Source organism: Alternaria ventricosa, assembly GCF_023758065.1.
Source record: "Alternaria ventricosa strain BMP 2768 chromosome Unknown scaffold_2, whole genome shotgun sequence".
Lineage (NCBI taxonomy): Eukaryota > Fungi > Ascomycota > Dothideomycetes > Pleosporales > Pleosporaceae > Alternaria > Alternaria ventricosa.
In genome coordinates this window covers 184,833-199,501 of record NW_026055682.1, presented here as the reverse complement: position 1 = coordinate 199,501, position 14,669 = coordinate 184,833, and the positions used below count along the sequence as shown (strand labels likewise).

The following is a 14,669-nucleotide window of genomic DNA, read 5'->3' as shown; positions in this document are numbered from 1 at the left end:
GTAATAACATATATGATGATTAGACAATATCAATACTATTAATACGCATTCCCCTTGTAGAGGAATGTTTCAAAATGCGGCGTTGAACATGACTGTATGTGCTCTAATCTCTCTTAGCAAAGTGAAAATGAAGGTGAAGATGGATTTCCCTCTAGGTCGCGATATCGCAACATCGCAGTTATACACTACCGCCATTACTGCGCTTCCACACGAGAGTCTCATACTCGCGCTACCCTGATCTTTCCGCCATGTCTTCGACCGCACAGTAATAGCAGCACGTCTCGCGCTTTGCAAAGCCGCCCGCGGCCCCCGATACCAACGCGACATTAGAACGCGCCGACACTTGGTCTCACCACCGCGCTTTCTTCCTCGGCGCTGCCATCGTACCAATCCGCCCATACTATTCTTTCATGCGAACACTACACACCGGCGTCAGACTCACTTACCCACTCACTCATCGTCTCATGAACCCATACCCCAACACCACTCTCACACTCATCCACCTCCACCTCCACCTCCACACGATGTACTACGTCCACGCGATAATCCTCACCCTCGTCCTCATCACATTCTTCTGCTGTCTCTTCGGCTACTACCTCATGAAGAGCTGTCGACGGGCTATCGATCTGGAAGTCCACGAACTGGGGTATAGTAGGGATGTTGAGGCTGGGATAAGAGGAGGAGGAGGGAATGGAGGGAAGAGTGGAAGTGGAGGTGGGAAGAGTAAGAGTAAGAGTGGAGGTGGAGGTGGAGAGATAAGGGCGGGGGAGAGTGCTGGTGGAGGAGGGGATGGTAATGGAGGAAGTGGAGGAGGGAAGAGCAATAAGGCGAAGAGCAAGAGTGCAGGCGGAGGAGCTAAGGACGGAAATGCTGGAGGAAGCAAAGCCAAGAGTGCCAGCGCGAAGAGTGGAGGAGCAGCCAAGAGTAATACCGGTGGAGATGGAGGTGCTCCAGCATGGGACGACACTGGGGTAGGTGGAGGAGCAGCAGCACCAGTAACAGGAGGAGGATGGGACACCACCGGAGGCGGAGCAGCATGGGACACAGGTGGTGGCAACGACGTCAAGGGGAACTGGTAGAAAGGGTCTGAGCGAGACCAGGTATGTTGACAATCACTCAAATGGAGATACCGAAAAACATACTAACCACGACCACAGACTTCATTCCACGAAACAACCTACAACCCACCATAACACAAACCACGCACCCAACCCCCTCCCTCACCTTCTCCGTACAACATACTACACTCGCACAAGCGCCTACGCCCCGTCGCACGAGTTTGTCCCTCGAGCATGTACCACACCCCAATACTTGACATCCACAGGGCTAGCTTCCATTAACAGCTAGACTCCTCTACAAGCGTTGCGGGACAAACTATGGAGAAACACGAGCCTCCAGAGCCAAGGGGGATCCTCATCGGTGCGGCTACTGCGTTGGCATGTGTATGTTCAAGAATTGGGGTTGTTGCACGGCATGCTGAATGTTTGCTGCATCGTTAGTGGTGTTGCTTCTTGACAAACTTACTAGAAGTTAGTCTGTGCGACCGCGCTTAGCATAATGGTGAAATGCAAAGTCGTGTCTCCGTCCTCTTCGCTTTGATTCTCTTTGTTGTCATATGCCCCTGTTCGGATTTTGATTTGATCTTGACTTCAATTATGGCAACGACTAACCTCATAATCGCCCTCGTCTTCGCCGGTATCTTCGGCACAGCACTCGTTTACCTCGGTCTGTGGTACGTCCACCGCTATATCCACCAGCGCTGCTACGAACTGGAGCATTGGTTCCATTGTTTCTTTCCTGGCCGCACGCGGCAACCGCCTGTTATATATGTTGAGAAGGTGGAGCAGCGAGAGTCTGACAGTTACCGAGAGCCGTCGAAACACCGATCGAGGTCTGCAAAGAGGGAGAGGGAGAGAGGAAGGAGCGAGAGATCGCAGACGAGGAAGTATTATGAAGGGAGGGATGTGGAGAATCAGAGGGTGGGGTATGGGAATGGGAATGGGAATGGGAATGGAGAGTGGGTGGGACAGAGAGATGGGGGGAGGCCTAGGCCAGTGATGCAAATTGGCGGGCCAGAACAACAACAACTCTACGGACAGTCGCTTTATCATCCAGACGACTGGCGAAAAGAATTCCCCGTCGGGGTCGGGAATATTGTGTGCCACCATCCGGGTATAACGCAACAGATGCCAGTGTTATGGCACAATGAAGCGGCGGCTCAGATGCCACCCTTTGCTATGCCGACAGGAGCACCGCAACAGCCGTTCCAGCAGATGGCGGCAACGATGCCTGAACCCATTCAGTATCCGCCTCAGTACCAGCCTCGAGATCGGTATACACATCGACAACCCTACGCAGAGACGATGAGTACGGATGTACCGAAGGCCATGCACCACAGGACTCCTCCAGTGAAGCCAAAATCCCCGGCTAAACGGGCACGTCGACACGAGAAAGTCGACTTCTTCCACATTTGCGATGAATACCCGCCTATCGTGCTAGAAGGGCTGAAAAAGGAAGCGCTGAAGAAGGCAACGCCTCCATCGTCGTCATCGTCGTCGTCATGCTCTAGCGACCCGTCTGGCGCCACGCAAGAAGTCCCAAGAGAATCAATACCGCGAGCAACGCCTGGGTTCGCAGATACGTTGCCCTTCGAGTACCCACCGCATCCGTACTCAGCAACGAGAGCGTGGAATACGCCTCGATCGTATCCCCGGCAATGGATGCGCGACACAACGGGGGCGGATGGACTAGATAATCAAGCCAGGTACGCCCCTTTCACGCCGATGAGCGGGTATACAGCGAGGCCATGGGGTTTGCACACGAGCAGGACGCGCCCGGCACCGAGTAATGCTACCCTAATCCCGCTGCTCGTTTGTAGATTGAAGTCTCGTTTGTTCCATGGAGTGCATGCTGACAATTGTTGTAATAGGCTCTAGCGTACCTCGGTCTCGGACGTACGAGCGGTGGAGACAGCGGACGACGAGTCCGAGGAACAAGGGACGAAGACAGGACGAGCCTCGAAAAGAAGACTATGAAGCGAAAGAGACCAATACGAAGCTAAACGACGACACATGTCAGAGGAAAGAAAGGGAACGGATCGTTGCTAGCGCCCGAGACGAAGAACCGAAGCTCGGCGGATGGAACGATCGACAGTCCGAGCAGAAACCACAGGAACGGCCGTCGACAACACAAGACGTACCCCGCTACTCACCCATGCCGGTGCCGGTAGTTGAGGAACCATGTACTCCAACATCTGAAGGGCAGCTGAGTGCACCGAAGATACCGTCGGCTTCCGGCAGTGTTGGTCGTCCGAAGGCTAGTCCTGCGTCTGCGCCACTGTCTCCTATTTCGCAATTACGAAGTCCACTCAGCTCGCCTAGGTCAGCCGTGTCGAGTCTGGACAAAGGTGAGTAGTGGTGGGATGGGACTGGGGATAGTGTTGCGAGCGTGGAGGATCAAAGCCAGGGTTGCTGCGTCGCTAGCGTGGCAGATGCTCTTCTGCATGAGGGGACGACCAATAGTTGGATCAGATATCATCACGTACGTCGTAAGACACGGGCATCAAGCGATGTGACGAGTATGCTGTGTAAGCTTTAGCAATCACCGTGATATAGTTTGTGAGCATAACATGTCTGCGTAACGGCATGAGCCCCTCGTTTGAGTTTTGTGGAGTGGTGTAAGGCAGTGCAAATGTACACGCGCGTTCGTATATCGATACGCTGCCAGGTACGCGCCGGCTACGAGCGTCGTACGACGGAAAGCTCCGCGCGATTCCGGGAGATGGATCTTCGCTTGTGGCATCGACGTCCAAATGACCGAAGACCAAGAGGCCGAGAATCTGGCCAAGCCACCCATGTGCAGATTCTGATGAGGGTACTAATCACCGAGAGAAGGCCCAGCCGCCAGGATGGGCTAAGACTTGTTGATGATGTTGATGACGATGCAGCAGTTTCGGTTGCCGAGGAGGGTTGCCAGTGAGAGGGTTCGCGACATGCTCTGCTCTGGGGGCGTGGTGCGACTGTGGATGTTGGCAGTTGGCAGCGCGGAGGGTTAGCCTCTTGTCAGATCAGCGAGGGTCACCCACAACAGGGCGCTCGAAACGGCTATCCAGGACTGAGTCGTGATTAGAGTTGGAGCACTCGGCTGGAAAAGGCAAGGCAAGACGAGGCACGTTCGCGCTTCTCCACTCCAGGGCTGTCGTCAGGGAGCTGGACCCTGTGCGATGGGTGACCCCAACCAAACAGTCGCGAGTCCGTGTGAATTGCGCGTCCCCAAGAAGCGGAACCTCGCTGCGTTGTGCAAGTCTGCTGCCGTGTCCTCACTCACTACTTCCCGCCGCTTCCCATTCCGATATACAAACACTCACTTCTGCTGTGGTTGTAGTCAACGCTACAAAACGCCTCCACTGCAGCCCTGCGCCCGATCATCGCTTGATGGCGCCCGCGGACCTGAGTTAACTAGGCCCCTTTCGACCCCCCTAAGATCCTCCGATGCTTAAACCCTCCCGCCGGCCCATACACGAGTATGAGCTGGTTCCGCGCGAATCCCTCGATGTTGATGGCGAAGAGGCTGTTGTCGGTCAAGATGAAGGATTAATAAATCCACGACGCTCCTGGCTCAACCGGCTGAGCAGTCGCTTTAATGCAGTCAACAAGCTCTCGGATCGCGCCGTATACGCCCACTACGTCACCCCGCGCCGCCGCAAGCGATCCATTCTCCGGATCCTGTACTGGACGTTATTCTCCGTACCGTACCTCTTGATCGTCCTAGTGCTAGTTGCCGGCATCTTCTTCCCGAGTTACACAGTCAGGCCTCCACACTACGACGAGCTACGCAAGCGAGCCACGGATACTGGCCGCGCGAACCCCTACAACGAGAAGGTCTTCATAGCCGCCTCGCTCGCCGAAAAGAAGGGCGACTTGACGTCTGGCGCGTGGGGTAAGGAAGTGCTGCAGCTGGTGGAACTGCTGGGACCGGAGAATGTCCATCTGAGCATATATGAGGATAACCCAGATTTGGTGACGAAGCAGTCGTTGGATTCGTTCCGCGACCAGGTCAAATGTGAGACGCTTCGCCTCGTGCCGCTGTGCAAAGATCGCTGACAACCCCCAGGCAACTCGACCATTGTATCCGAAGATCTCGACCTCGCTTCTCTCCCCCACATTACGCTGCCCAACGGCGAGAAACGCCTCAAACGCATCGCATTCCTTGCTGAGGTGCGCAACCGAGCCCTTGCGCCGATCGACCAGCCTGGCGTCAGGTTCGACAAGGTCCTATACCTGAACGACGTCAACTTCGACCCTGTTGAAGCTGCGCAGCTCCTCTTCGCGACCAACATCGATTCGACCGGACGGGCAGACTACGCTGCAGCATGCGCTGTCGACCACATCATGCCCTTCAAGTTCTACGACCGCTTCGCGACGCGCGATTTCGACGGCATGATCACCGGGCTGCCCTTCTTCCCGTGGTTCACCAGCGCGGGAACAGGGACGAGCAGGAGTGATGTGCTCGCAGGGAAAGATGCGGTACGGGTGCGGAGTTGCTGGGGCGGCATGGTGGCTTTTGACGCCAAATGGTTCCAGTCAGAGACAGGAGTCCAGCCCGAACCCGCCAACCCGCAGAATGGGACGCCTAACCACAGCATCTTCCCGCTCCGCTTCCGTCACGACAACGAAACTTTCTGGGAAGCCTCCGAGTGCTGTCTGATTCACGCGGATTTGCAGTACCGAATGTCTGGAAGAGGCCGACCTGCGGAATCTAGGATATACATGAACCCATTTGTTCGAGTGGCGTACGATGAGAAGACGCTGAGCTGGCTCTCTTTCATTCGCCGCCCGGAACGTCTCTACGCTCCGATTCACGACATTCTCAACTACTTTGTCGGCTTCCCTGATAAGAAAGCCCGCTTCGATGAAGAGCCAGGGCAGCTCGTGACGGACAAGGTCTGGATCTACGACCACCCAGCTGCGGCTTTCGCACAAAACGCGACCGAAGCCGATCGTGCAGGCCATTACGTTGAGCAGGAGCGGAGGGCAGAGCCTGGCGGTTATTGCTCATCGCCCAATCTCCTTGTCATCAATGAGAAACCCGAACACGGCCCTGGTGCATGGAGCAAGATCTTTGTGCCGAGGCCTCCCCAGTCTTGATCGCTCGAGACACGAACATCGACGACGACTTCTTTCTCACGGCCTTTATTTAGTACTTCAAAATTTCCTTTGTCATGCATAGCGGGATGGATGGGAAATACGGCGTTTGCAGCTCACCGAGCTTTCTAGAATTTTACCTTTACGGTCACCAACATGCTTCGAATAGGAAGCAACGTCCTTGACCGCACCGCGCGGGCTGGTCAAGGATGCTTAGGAGTATTTTGGGTCTAACACTTTAATACGTGTTCATCGACAAGGTGGAGGCTTGTTCTCTTCTTTCATCTAGTCGTAATTTCAAAGTCACAATCACAGTAGCCTCATGATTGTCAGCCACACAATGTCAGATGTCATACTTCACGTGTCTGATCTCATACACCGCCTCCTTGTTGGGCACTAGTGTGTCTGCCTCTCATGCACTCTCCCCCATATATGCAGGACACTTTTCTAGTCACTGCAAAGTCTTTTTGAAAGCTTCAAACTGTGTCCTCGAGTACTGACACTCCCTGTTTACGTCCGTTTGTAGCTGTCATCCAACGTGAGGCGAAACGCGACACCCCGGCCTCGTTCGCTCCAGCCAATGACAGCCCGCGAGTATCAGCACGATCGCCAAGCCGCTAAACCCGATTTTTCCTTGACTGTCCTCGACGCGCTAGGAGGCCAACACGGTGCGAAGAAGACGCCTCATCTGACCAGGACCCTCTTGTACATACAAACTTCATCATCTCTTATCCGCCTGCCGCCCGCTCTCTAGAACAATCTGATCGCCTTTGCATTTCCGCACCTATCCCCTATCCGTGTGAAGACAAGGAGCTTGGCATAACGACGTCATTTCCCAAAGTGTACCTGCAGGCAGGCACCATGGTTCTCGATAACGATACGCGTGGGTGGATCATGACTGCGGTCAGCGGCATAGGTATGATTGACGATTGCGCGGGAAGCTGCATGGATTTCACGGGGAACAGATGAGCTAACGCGTAAACAGCATGTACATTTGGAGGTGAGATTATTCCCGCGGTTGATCCCATCGACCGGGATTCCGAGAACTCCATCCAGGGAAGATGCTAAAGATGGCTAGCTTCGATAATATGCGTCGACCTCATTGTGCGATATTTTCCTGGCAAGAGGAACTTTAAGATCGAAGAGAGTAATGCGTTCTTGTCGACGGGACTGAGTCTTTCTTTTGGTGTTATGGTGAGTCGAGCTGCTGGGCTTTGTCGGGGTTTGACTGACGAGACTTCAAGATATTTTCGTCACTGTACAGCATGCTTCCCTCGGCGAAGAACTATCTGAAAAAGGGAGGCATGTCACCACGCAATGCAATACTGACTTTGGTCGGGTGCTTCCTCGTTGGTGCTCTTGGCATCTCAGTCCTTTCCGGAATACTGCACCAGTACATTCCACACTCAGTTGTGGACTGCGAAAGCAAACATGAGGACGAAGAGCAGGGGAAATTTCAAGAACAGGAATCGCATTCTCACCAACCGATGCAGGAGCAGCCGCTCAGTCTTCCGCACACCCACGGAAATGACGAGCATACTTCGTACGGGACTAGCAGCGTGAACTCGAAAGCCGCCCTACCCCAGAGACCATCTCTTCATAAGACGCTGTCCTCCAAGGTCTCGCAACTAATTGTCGGTGCCGAAAAAGCATGTGACGACACTGACAATGGGCAATGCTATGGTGATCTGTGTGAAGTACGGCCTTCACGCTTGCAGTCACGAAAGTCTCTAGGCAGTTTGAGTGTTACACGACCATCTGGGATGAGCAGGAGCCAAACCTCGCAGGGACCGCATGATCGGCGAACAGCGTTGGAGGATGTGAACGAAACAACACCTCTGGTACCTACAAAGTCCGGACCAGCCACCATGGAAAGCTCTTTTGCAAGTTTACCGTCTACCAACGGCCACGCAGCACACGAGATCCAACCCCTCCAAAAGCACAGCCGCTCATCCTCGACTACCTCATCGCACACTGACCACCACCACCATCACAGCCACAGCCACGACGAACATGACCAGGAAGCCCAACAACACCACCACCACGTCCCAACAAACGCCTTCCTCTCCCTCGGTCTCCAAACAAGCACAGCAATTGCCCTCCACAAAATCCCCGAAGGCTTCATCACCTACGCCACCAACCACGCCAACCCCACCCTCGGCTTCTCCATCTTCCTCGCCCTCTTCATCCACAACATAACCGAAGGCTTCGCTCTTGCTCTCCCCCTCTACCTCGCCATCGGCTCCCGCTGGAAAGCCATGCTCATCTCTGCCGTCCTGGGTGGTGTCAGTCAGCCCCTTGGTGCCGGTGTCGCAGCGCTGTGGTTTAAGATCCAAGGCAGGGGTCGGGAGCACGGCGCTGATGAGGGCATGGATACTATTTATGGATGTATGTTTGCTGTTACGGCGGGGATTATGGCGATGGTGAGCTTGCAGTTGCTTGGGGAGAGTCTGGACTTGACGAATTCGAGGCGCTTGTGCTTTGTTAGTGCGTTTGCGGGGATGGGGATTTTGGGGTTGAGTAGTGCGCTTACGGCGTGAGTGTGTTGTCGTGTATAGGGGAAATATGGCGGTGGTGATACTGGGTTGATCTACAGCGTATTGCGTATATTGCATTGGGATGGTTTGGAATAGATATACACACTTTTATACTACATCATCTACTCATACACTCCATCCCTCATCTCCCCTCTCCATCCGCCCCCTCCCTCTATCCACCTCCTCCTCTAAAACTCCCTCAACCCCTCCAAAACATCCCTCTGCCTCTGCATCCCCATCTTCTCAAACCCATCCACACTCATCACAAACGTGCCCCTCCCGCCCGTCAACGCCCTCAGTTGATTCAAATACCCCACCATCTCCTTCAACGGCACCCTAGCCACAATCTGCCTCTGGCTATCGCTCAGACCGCTGCCCACATCACCCGTTCCCGACGCGAAGGGGTCGGGGGGCGTGTAGATGAGGTGGGGGTCGATGCGGGGGAGGGATTCGGAGGAGTCGGAGGATGAGGTGGGGGAGGAGGAGGATGGGGAAGAGGAGGAAGAGTCTGAGCCATCGAGTGAGAGGATTTGGCCACCGCGTGAGGAGGTGATGTCTTGGACTACGGCGCCCATACTCCCCTCATTAACAAAAATCGTCACGTTCATAACCGGTTCCATGAGTGTAGCCGGCTGCGCCTCACTCGCCTGCCGTAAACTCGCTCCTACAGCCGCGCGGGCAGCCATGGAAAGCGCTGTGGGTGTTGTTTCGGGGAAGAGGTGTGACGAAGCGGAGAGGGTGAGGGTGACGCGTGTGTTCGCTACGGGGAAGCCGTTGAATGGGCCCCGAGCAAGCGCGGCGCTGGCACCAGCTTGCAGGGCGTGTAAGACACCCGGGAGGGAGAGGTGTGGGGGGATGTGCTGTTTATGGGACGCAGAGTCTGTGGTTGAAAGGGCGGGGTGGAGGATGTGCAGGGTGTTGTTGTCCGGGAGGGGGTATGTGCTTTCGAATGGATTATCCCGACTTTGTCGTTCGTCGACCTGGTTCTGAACAGGAGAAAGCGGGATTACATTCCCGTCTTCCACAGATTCCACAGAAGCGGTTATAGCAGCTTTCGTCTGTTTCCCCGCAACGAGTTTGTCCAGCGTATATGTGTACGGCTCCGTTGGCGTCATCGTAGTAATCGTCTCCCTATACCCGATTTCTATCTTGCCAATCCGGGCTTTGGCTTTGAAATCGTTGAGCAGTCTGTCTCGTGCGATTTCTAAATGCAAGTCGCCCATGCCGGCGAGGTGGGTCTGCCCAGATTCTTCGTCGATGGAAAGGTGCAAGCTGGGGTCTTCGCGGAGGAGGATGGCTAGACTTTCTTGGACGTGTTTCTGTTCGCTGAGACTATTCGGTTCGATGCTGGTGAAGAAGACGGGGGGAGGCACGGCGATGGGGCGGAGTTGGAGGGTGTGAAGACCGCCGGGGGGTGTGCCTTTCATTTGGAGGCCGCGGTAGACGATTAACGTGTCTCCGGTTCTGGCGTGCTTGAGACCCGTTATTACGCCGATTTGGCCGGCGGAGATGCTGTCGACTTCGACGGCGTCGTTGGCGTACATTTTGAGCAAGCGGGGTGCGCGTTCGGCGAGGGAGAGGTTGGTGTTGTAGAGGGTGGCGCCGCGGTCGATGGAGCCGGAGTAGACGCGGACGTAGACGAGGACGCCGCGTTTGGCGTCGTTGACGACTTTGAAGGCGAGGGCGCAGGCGCTGAGGTTCTTGACTTCTGCGATAGCTAGTTCGCCATCATTTTGCTGTTGCTTCTTCGATGGCTTGGTGGTCTTCGTTGGTACTGCCGCTGCGGCGCTGAGAAGAGATGATAGTGTGCTGCTTTGATTGGAGATGCTGATCTCAGGATCTGGTCGTTCGAGTGGTGAGGGGAGTAGATCAACGACCGAGTCAAGGAGCGGTTGAACGCCGATGTTGCGGAAAGAGGCGCCAGCGAAGACCGGGATGACTTTCTGCGGTGCCTGTAATACGACTCGGCGTAATGACTGCATGATCTGCAGTCCAGAGATAGCAAGATGGTCTTCATCGTGTTCCAAGAAGTGCTCAACCATGACATCGTCGTGCTCACTCAAAATCTCAACGAGGGCTATCCTCGCTTTCTTGATCTCTTCTGCAAACTTCTCATCAGTCTTGCTCAAATCTTGCAGCCCGAAAGCTTGAATGTCTCTGCCATCGCCACCGGCTTGCCAGAGCATACCGCGTAAGTTAATAGCATCACCGACTCCAACAAAGTCGCCATTGCCATTCTTCCACCACGGAATTTGACAGACGGCTGGCCATCCGTGCAGTCTGACGCCTATCTCTTTAACTGTTCGTGAGAACGCGGCGCCCACACGGTCCAGCTTGTTGACAAAAATGATCCTAGGGATATGGTAATGTCCAGCTTGCGTCCATACTTTCTCCGTTTGGGCTTCAACACCGGCGACTCCATCGAGGATACATACAGCTCCATCTAATACACGAAGCGAACGCAACACTTCAAAAGTAAAGTCTGCGTGACCGGGCGTGTCGATGAGATTGATGTTGTGGGATGTTGAAGATCTTAGAACATTGTCGAATGAGGCTGGTAGCTGTGGTGGTGGGGGCGGAGTCTGAGTACTTGGTGGTAGGGGAGGCCAGTGGAATGTGATGGCTGCGGATTGAATGGTGATGCCGCGTGCTCGTTCCGCGGGGAGGAAGTCGGTCACTGTCGAGCCTTCATCGACGTCTATAAGCTGTTAGATAAAATCTAATCTGGCTCCTAGATTCTACGTTTGATCGACTCAAATGATAATGGCCAGGCTTGAATGAGGAAGTGGTCGATGCAGGTAAAGCACTTAGTCAGGATTCCAAAACGTCTAGAAAAGGAATCGGAATAGAGACAGATAAGGGATAGTGCATGTCTCTTAACTAAAAGCAATCGACAACGAAAAGAAAGCATAGCGTTCAAAGTGTTACAACGGGTACGTACTTCCTATTCGCCTTGTCACTCCGCTGTAGTAGAGCATACGCTCAGTCGTTGTCGTTTTTCCCTACCAAATCGTCAGAACAAATCTAACTAACAGAAGACAACACTTACTGCATCGATGTGGGCGATGATGCCAATGTTGCGGGTGGCCTTGGAAAGCAGATCATGGTGTGGTTGCGTCGACAGCAAGCGCCGCGGAGTCTTCACATGGTGTCGCAAGACTCGACAGGTTGACGTGACCCATCCGACCCTCATGCCCAATACTGCTCAGTGTGATAGATGGGCGAATGGACAGCGTTTGACTGTTTGGCAGTCGCACGTGATGTGAAGGATGTCAGCGTTCGCGCCTTGCCTAGCTCGGCTAATTCCAGGGCAGGTCAGGGCATTCGAGCGACATCATCGCATCACTCGACAGCTCGGTGCAGCTGTCCAGAGCTCCAATTCCCCACCACACACCATGGACTACAGCGCCCACGACCCGGACCACCCCGGCGGCCGCGACCCATGGGCATCGTCGCCCCAGGCCAACCGAACGTCGTTTGGCCAGCCGCCGACCAACGACATCCCCTCATCCCCGCTGCCTCCGCAGGCTTCCCCGTACCATGAAGGTGGTGAGCAGTACGGCTACATGGGCGACCAAGATGCGCAAAGCCGGCCGGGCACGGCGCCAGAGAACGGCGACCATCTGCAGCAATCACAGATGCCGGGCCAAGATGCGCCGCGGTCACCCAATGCGCAGCAGGGCCAGCAGCAGCCGCAGCGATACCACGGCAACAGGCCGCAGCGGCAACAGCAACACTACAAGCTCCAGGCCAAGGTCACGGGACTCGAGCGGAATAGCAAGAAGGACCCGATACTGCGATTCGATGTTTACGTACGTCTCCACAACATCGACACGACCGGGCTAGAGGCGCGCGACATAGCGGACATTGAGGCGTGGTGCAAGGTAGACATGTGCTTCTCCGGCATCTCAGTCGGACTGCATAGCTGCACCAATCCTCCCCATACCGCGCACGCCTAGCCCCCATTTCCAACTCCTACTGACGTGTCTCCAGACGAATCTCCCTAAGTTCCGCACCACCCAATTCCGCGATGTCCGACGCCTGCACTCCGAGTTTGTCAAGCTGGGCGAGCATCTCATCTCAGCATGCCCCGAAGCTATTGTGCCTGCAGTACCGCCAGCGACTACCTCGGCAGGCGCAGGCACCGACGAAGACGAGGCACGCCTGAAGACTTCTCTACAACGGTGGCTGAACATTGTATGCAGCAATGACATCTTGATACGCGATGAAGAGATGGTCTTTTTTGTGGAGAGCGACTTCGGATACAGCCCTGTGGTGCGGAGGAAACAGCCTGCGACTGGCGTGCGCCGCAAGATGATCAAGCAGTTCGCGCCGCCGCCAGACGACACACCGGAACTTGCTGCGGCACGACCAGTCGTCAAGGCTTTTTACCTAGGCACAATGGAGGCGGAGCAGAAGCTAGAGAAGGTCGTGAAGCACAGGAGAAGTAGGCGCTTCCTAGGCAGACACTCCAGTACATGGCTAACAAGATATAGATCTGGGCGTCGCGGAGTCCGACCTCGGTGCCAAGTTCGCAGCGCTGCATGTCCAAGAAACACACGTCGGTCTCTCACACGCATACAAGAAGCTCGGGAAGGTTATCCAGGCCACGGGCGACTTCCACGCAGCACAGGGTACTGCCGAAGCTACAACTCTCGGTGACCCTTTCCAGTACCACAGCAGCGACGCCTTTATTGCGAAAGAAACCCTCACAAATCGACACATCCTCCTTCGCGAGCTCCTACAAGCACAATCCGCGACGAAGTCCAAGCTGTCCGCAGCCGATAGGCTCAAGGCCAGCTCGAGCGTTAAGCGGGACAAAGTCGACGAAGCTATCGCAGCCCTAGACGAAGCGAGAAGCCACGAACAATACCTCACGACCAAGGCCCAGCGCGTCACAGCCAACCTCCTACAAGAGCAACGCAAATGGTTCAACAGGACCACACAAGACATGCGGCAAGCGATCCGCGAATACGTCGTGCGAGAAATCGAAGCAGAGCGCCGTACACTTGCGACACTAGAATCAGTACGACCAGACATCCGCGCTATCGACGGTAGCGGTGGCCTTTCCCGGCTGGGTCGCGAAGCACATCCCACTCAGCGCCGTACTCCCATGGCCAGTTCACAAGGTCCCAAGGGCGATGCATGGTCCGGTGTACCAAGGCGCCCAGGTGACGGCCTCAATCGTAGCATGAGCGGCAGTATCGTGGCGCCTTTACCCGAGGCCGATGAGAATGAGGAAGAGTCTGTGAATGGGAGGAAACGTGCGACTAGCAAGGCAGGTAGCCAAAAGGGTATCGAAGAGGATGATGATCGCATTGACGCGAAGAATGCGGCGAGTAGACTGGCTACGACGACGTTCTAGGGACATGCTCGTCTGTGGTAGTTTGATGGATCGTATACTTGGCATGAAGAGCTGCTATAGGGTATCACTCGACACTTGTATTGCAGCCTACGCGTGCCTACCTCTAATCACTCGTCACTTTCGAATGGTATCCACTATCCCGTCTGCGACACGACGGCAGAGGTCGCACTTTCCGCAGAAGATGCTTTAAGCTGGCGTCGAGTTAGCGATAGTCAACGATCATTTTTCCGTCTTTCCATTTCTACGTGTCAGACTTTCGCATCCCCGACCTATCCAATGACTAGACAACTTCCCCCCGCATCCATCTTTGATTAATTCCCAGCATGCAGTACCGGGACCTGCCTCGGCTTTTGACATCCACCTACGGCAGTGAGGGATCCCGCAGTCCAGATTGGCGGAAGTGGCAACTACGCACACACTACCCAGTGGTATCAGTTGACCTGGAGGTAATTTATACAGCGTGGCGTCGTATATTGCAAAGTATGGGGCTGCATATTGCGTCTTCAGCATCTGGACGCATGGCGGCAGGTTGGAGCGCTGACGCTATCGCGAGGTTGGCTAGCTGTGCCGCCTGGCTGACAGGCGCTACCGTGCCATGGAGTTTTCAGCACTCTTCGAGAACTG

The 14,669-nt window shown here is 55.0% G+C and overlaps 4 protein-coding genes across 4 annotated transcripts; 3 read left to right on the top strand and 1 right to left on the bottom strand.

The window, feature by feature from the left end:
• Positions 1–524: 524 nt before the first annotated feature.
• On the top strand, positions 525–1,079 carry J4E93_001099 (uncharacterized protein; the record flags this gene model as incomplete). Its single annotated transcript, XM_049339054.1, has 1 exon — positions 525–1,079. The coding sequence occupies one exon, from the start codon at positions 525–527 to the stop codon at positions 1,077–1,079; it is 555 nt and encodes a 184-aa protein (XP_049203011.1).
• Positions 1,080–4,490: 3,411 nt separating this feature from the next.
• Positions 4,491–6,146, top strand: J4E93_001098 (uncharacterized protein; the record flags this gene model as incomplete). The annotated part of the gene is made up of 2 exons (XM_049339053.1): positions 4,491–5,061; positions 5,113–6,146. The coding sequence occupies 2 exons, from the start codon at positions 4,491–4,493 to the stop codon at positions 6,144–6,146; spliced, it is 1,605 nt and encodes a 534-aa protein (XP_049203010.1).
• Positions 6,147–8,868: 2,722 nt separating this feature from the next.
• Positions 8,869–11,873, bottom strand: J4E93_001097 (uncharacterized protein; the record flags this gene model as incomplete). The annotated part of the gene is made up of 4 exons (XM_049339052.1): positions 8,869–11,378; positions 11,622–11,682; positions 11,730–11,819; positions 11,868–11,873. The coding sequence occupies 4 exons, from the start codon at positions 11,871–11,873 to the stop codon at positions 8,869–8,871; spliced, it is 2,667 nt and encodes an 888-aa protein (XP_049203009.1).
• Positions 11,874–12,075: 202 nt separating this feature from the next.
• Positions 12,076–14,045, top strand: J4E93_001096 (uncharacterized protein; the record flags this gene model as incomplete). Its single annotated transcript, XM_049339051.1, has 3 exons — positions 12,076–12,564; positions 12,674–13,127; positions 13,177–14,045. 3 exons carry the CDS (start codon positions 12,076–12,078, stop codon positions 14,043–14,045), a joined length of 1,812 nt encoding a protein of 603 aa, XP_049203008.1.
• Positions 14,046–14,669: the final 624 nt, after the last annotated feature.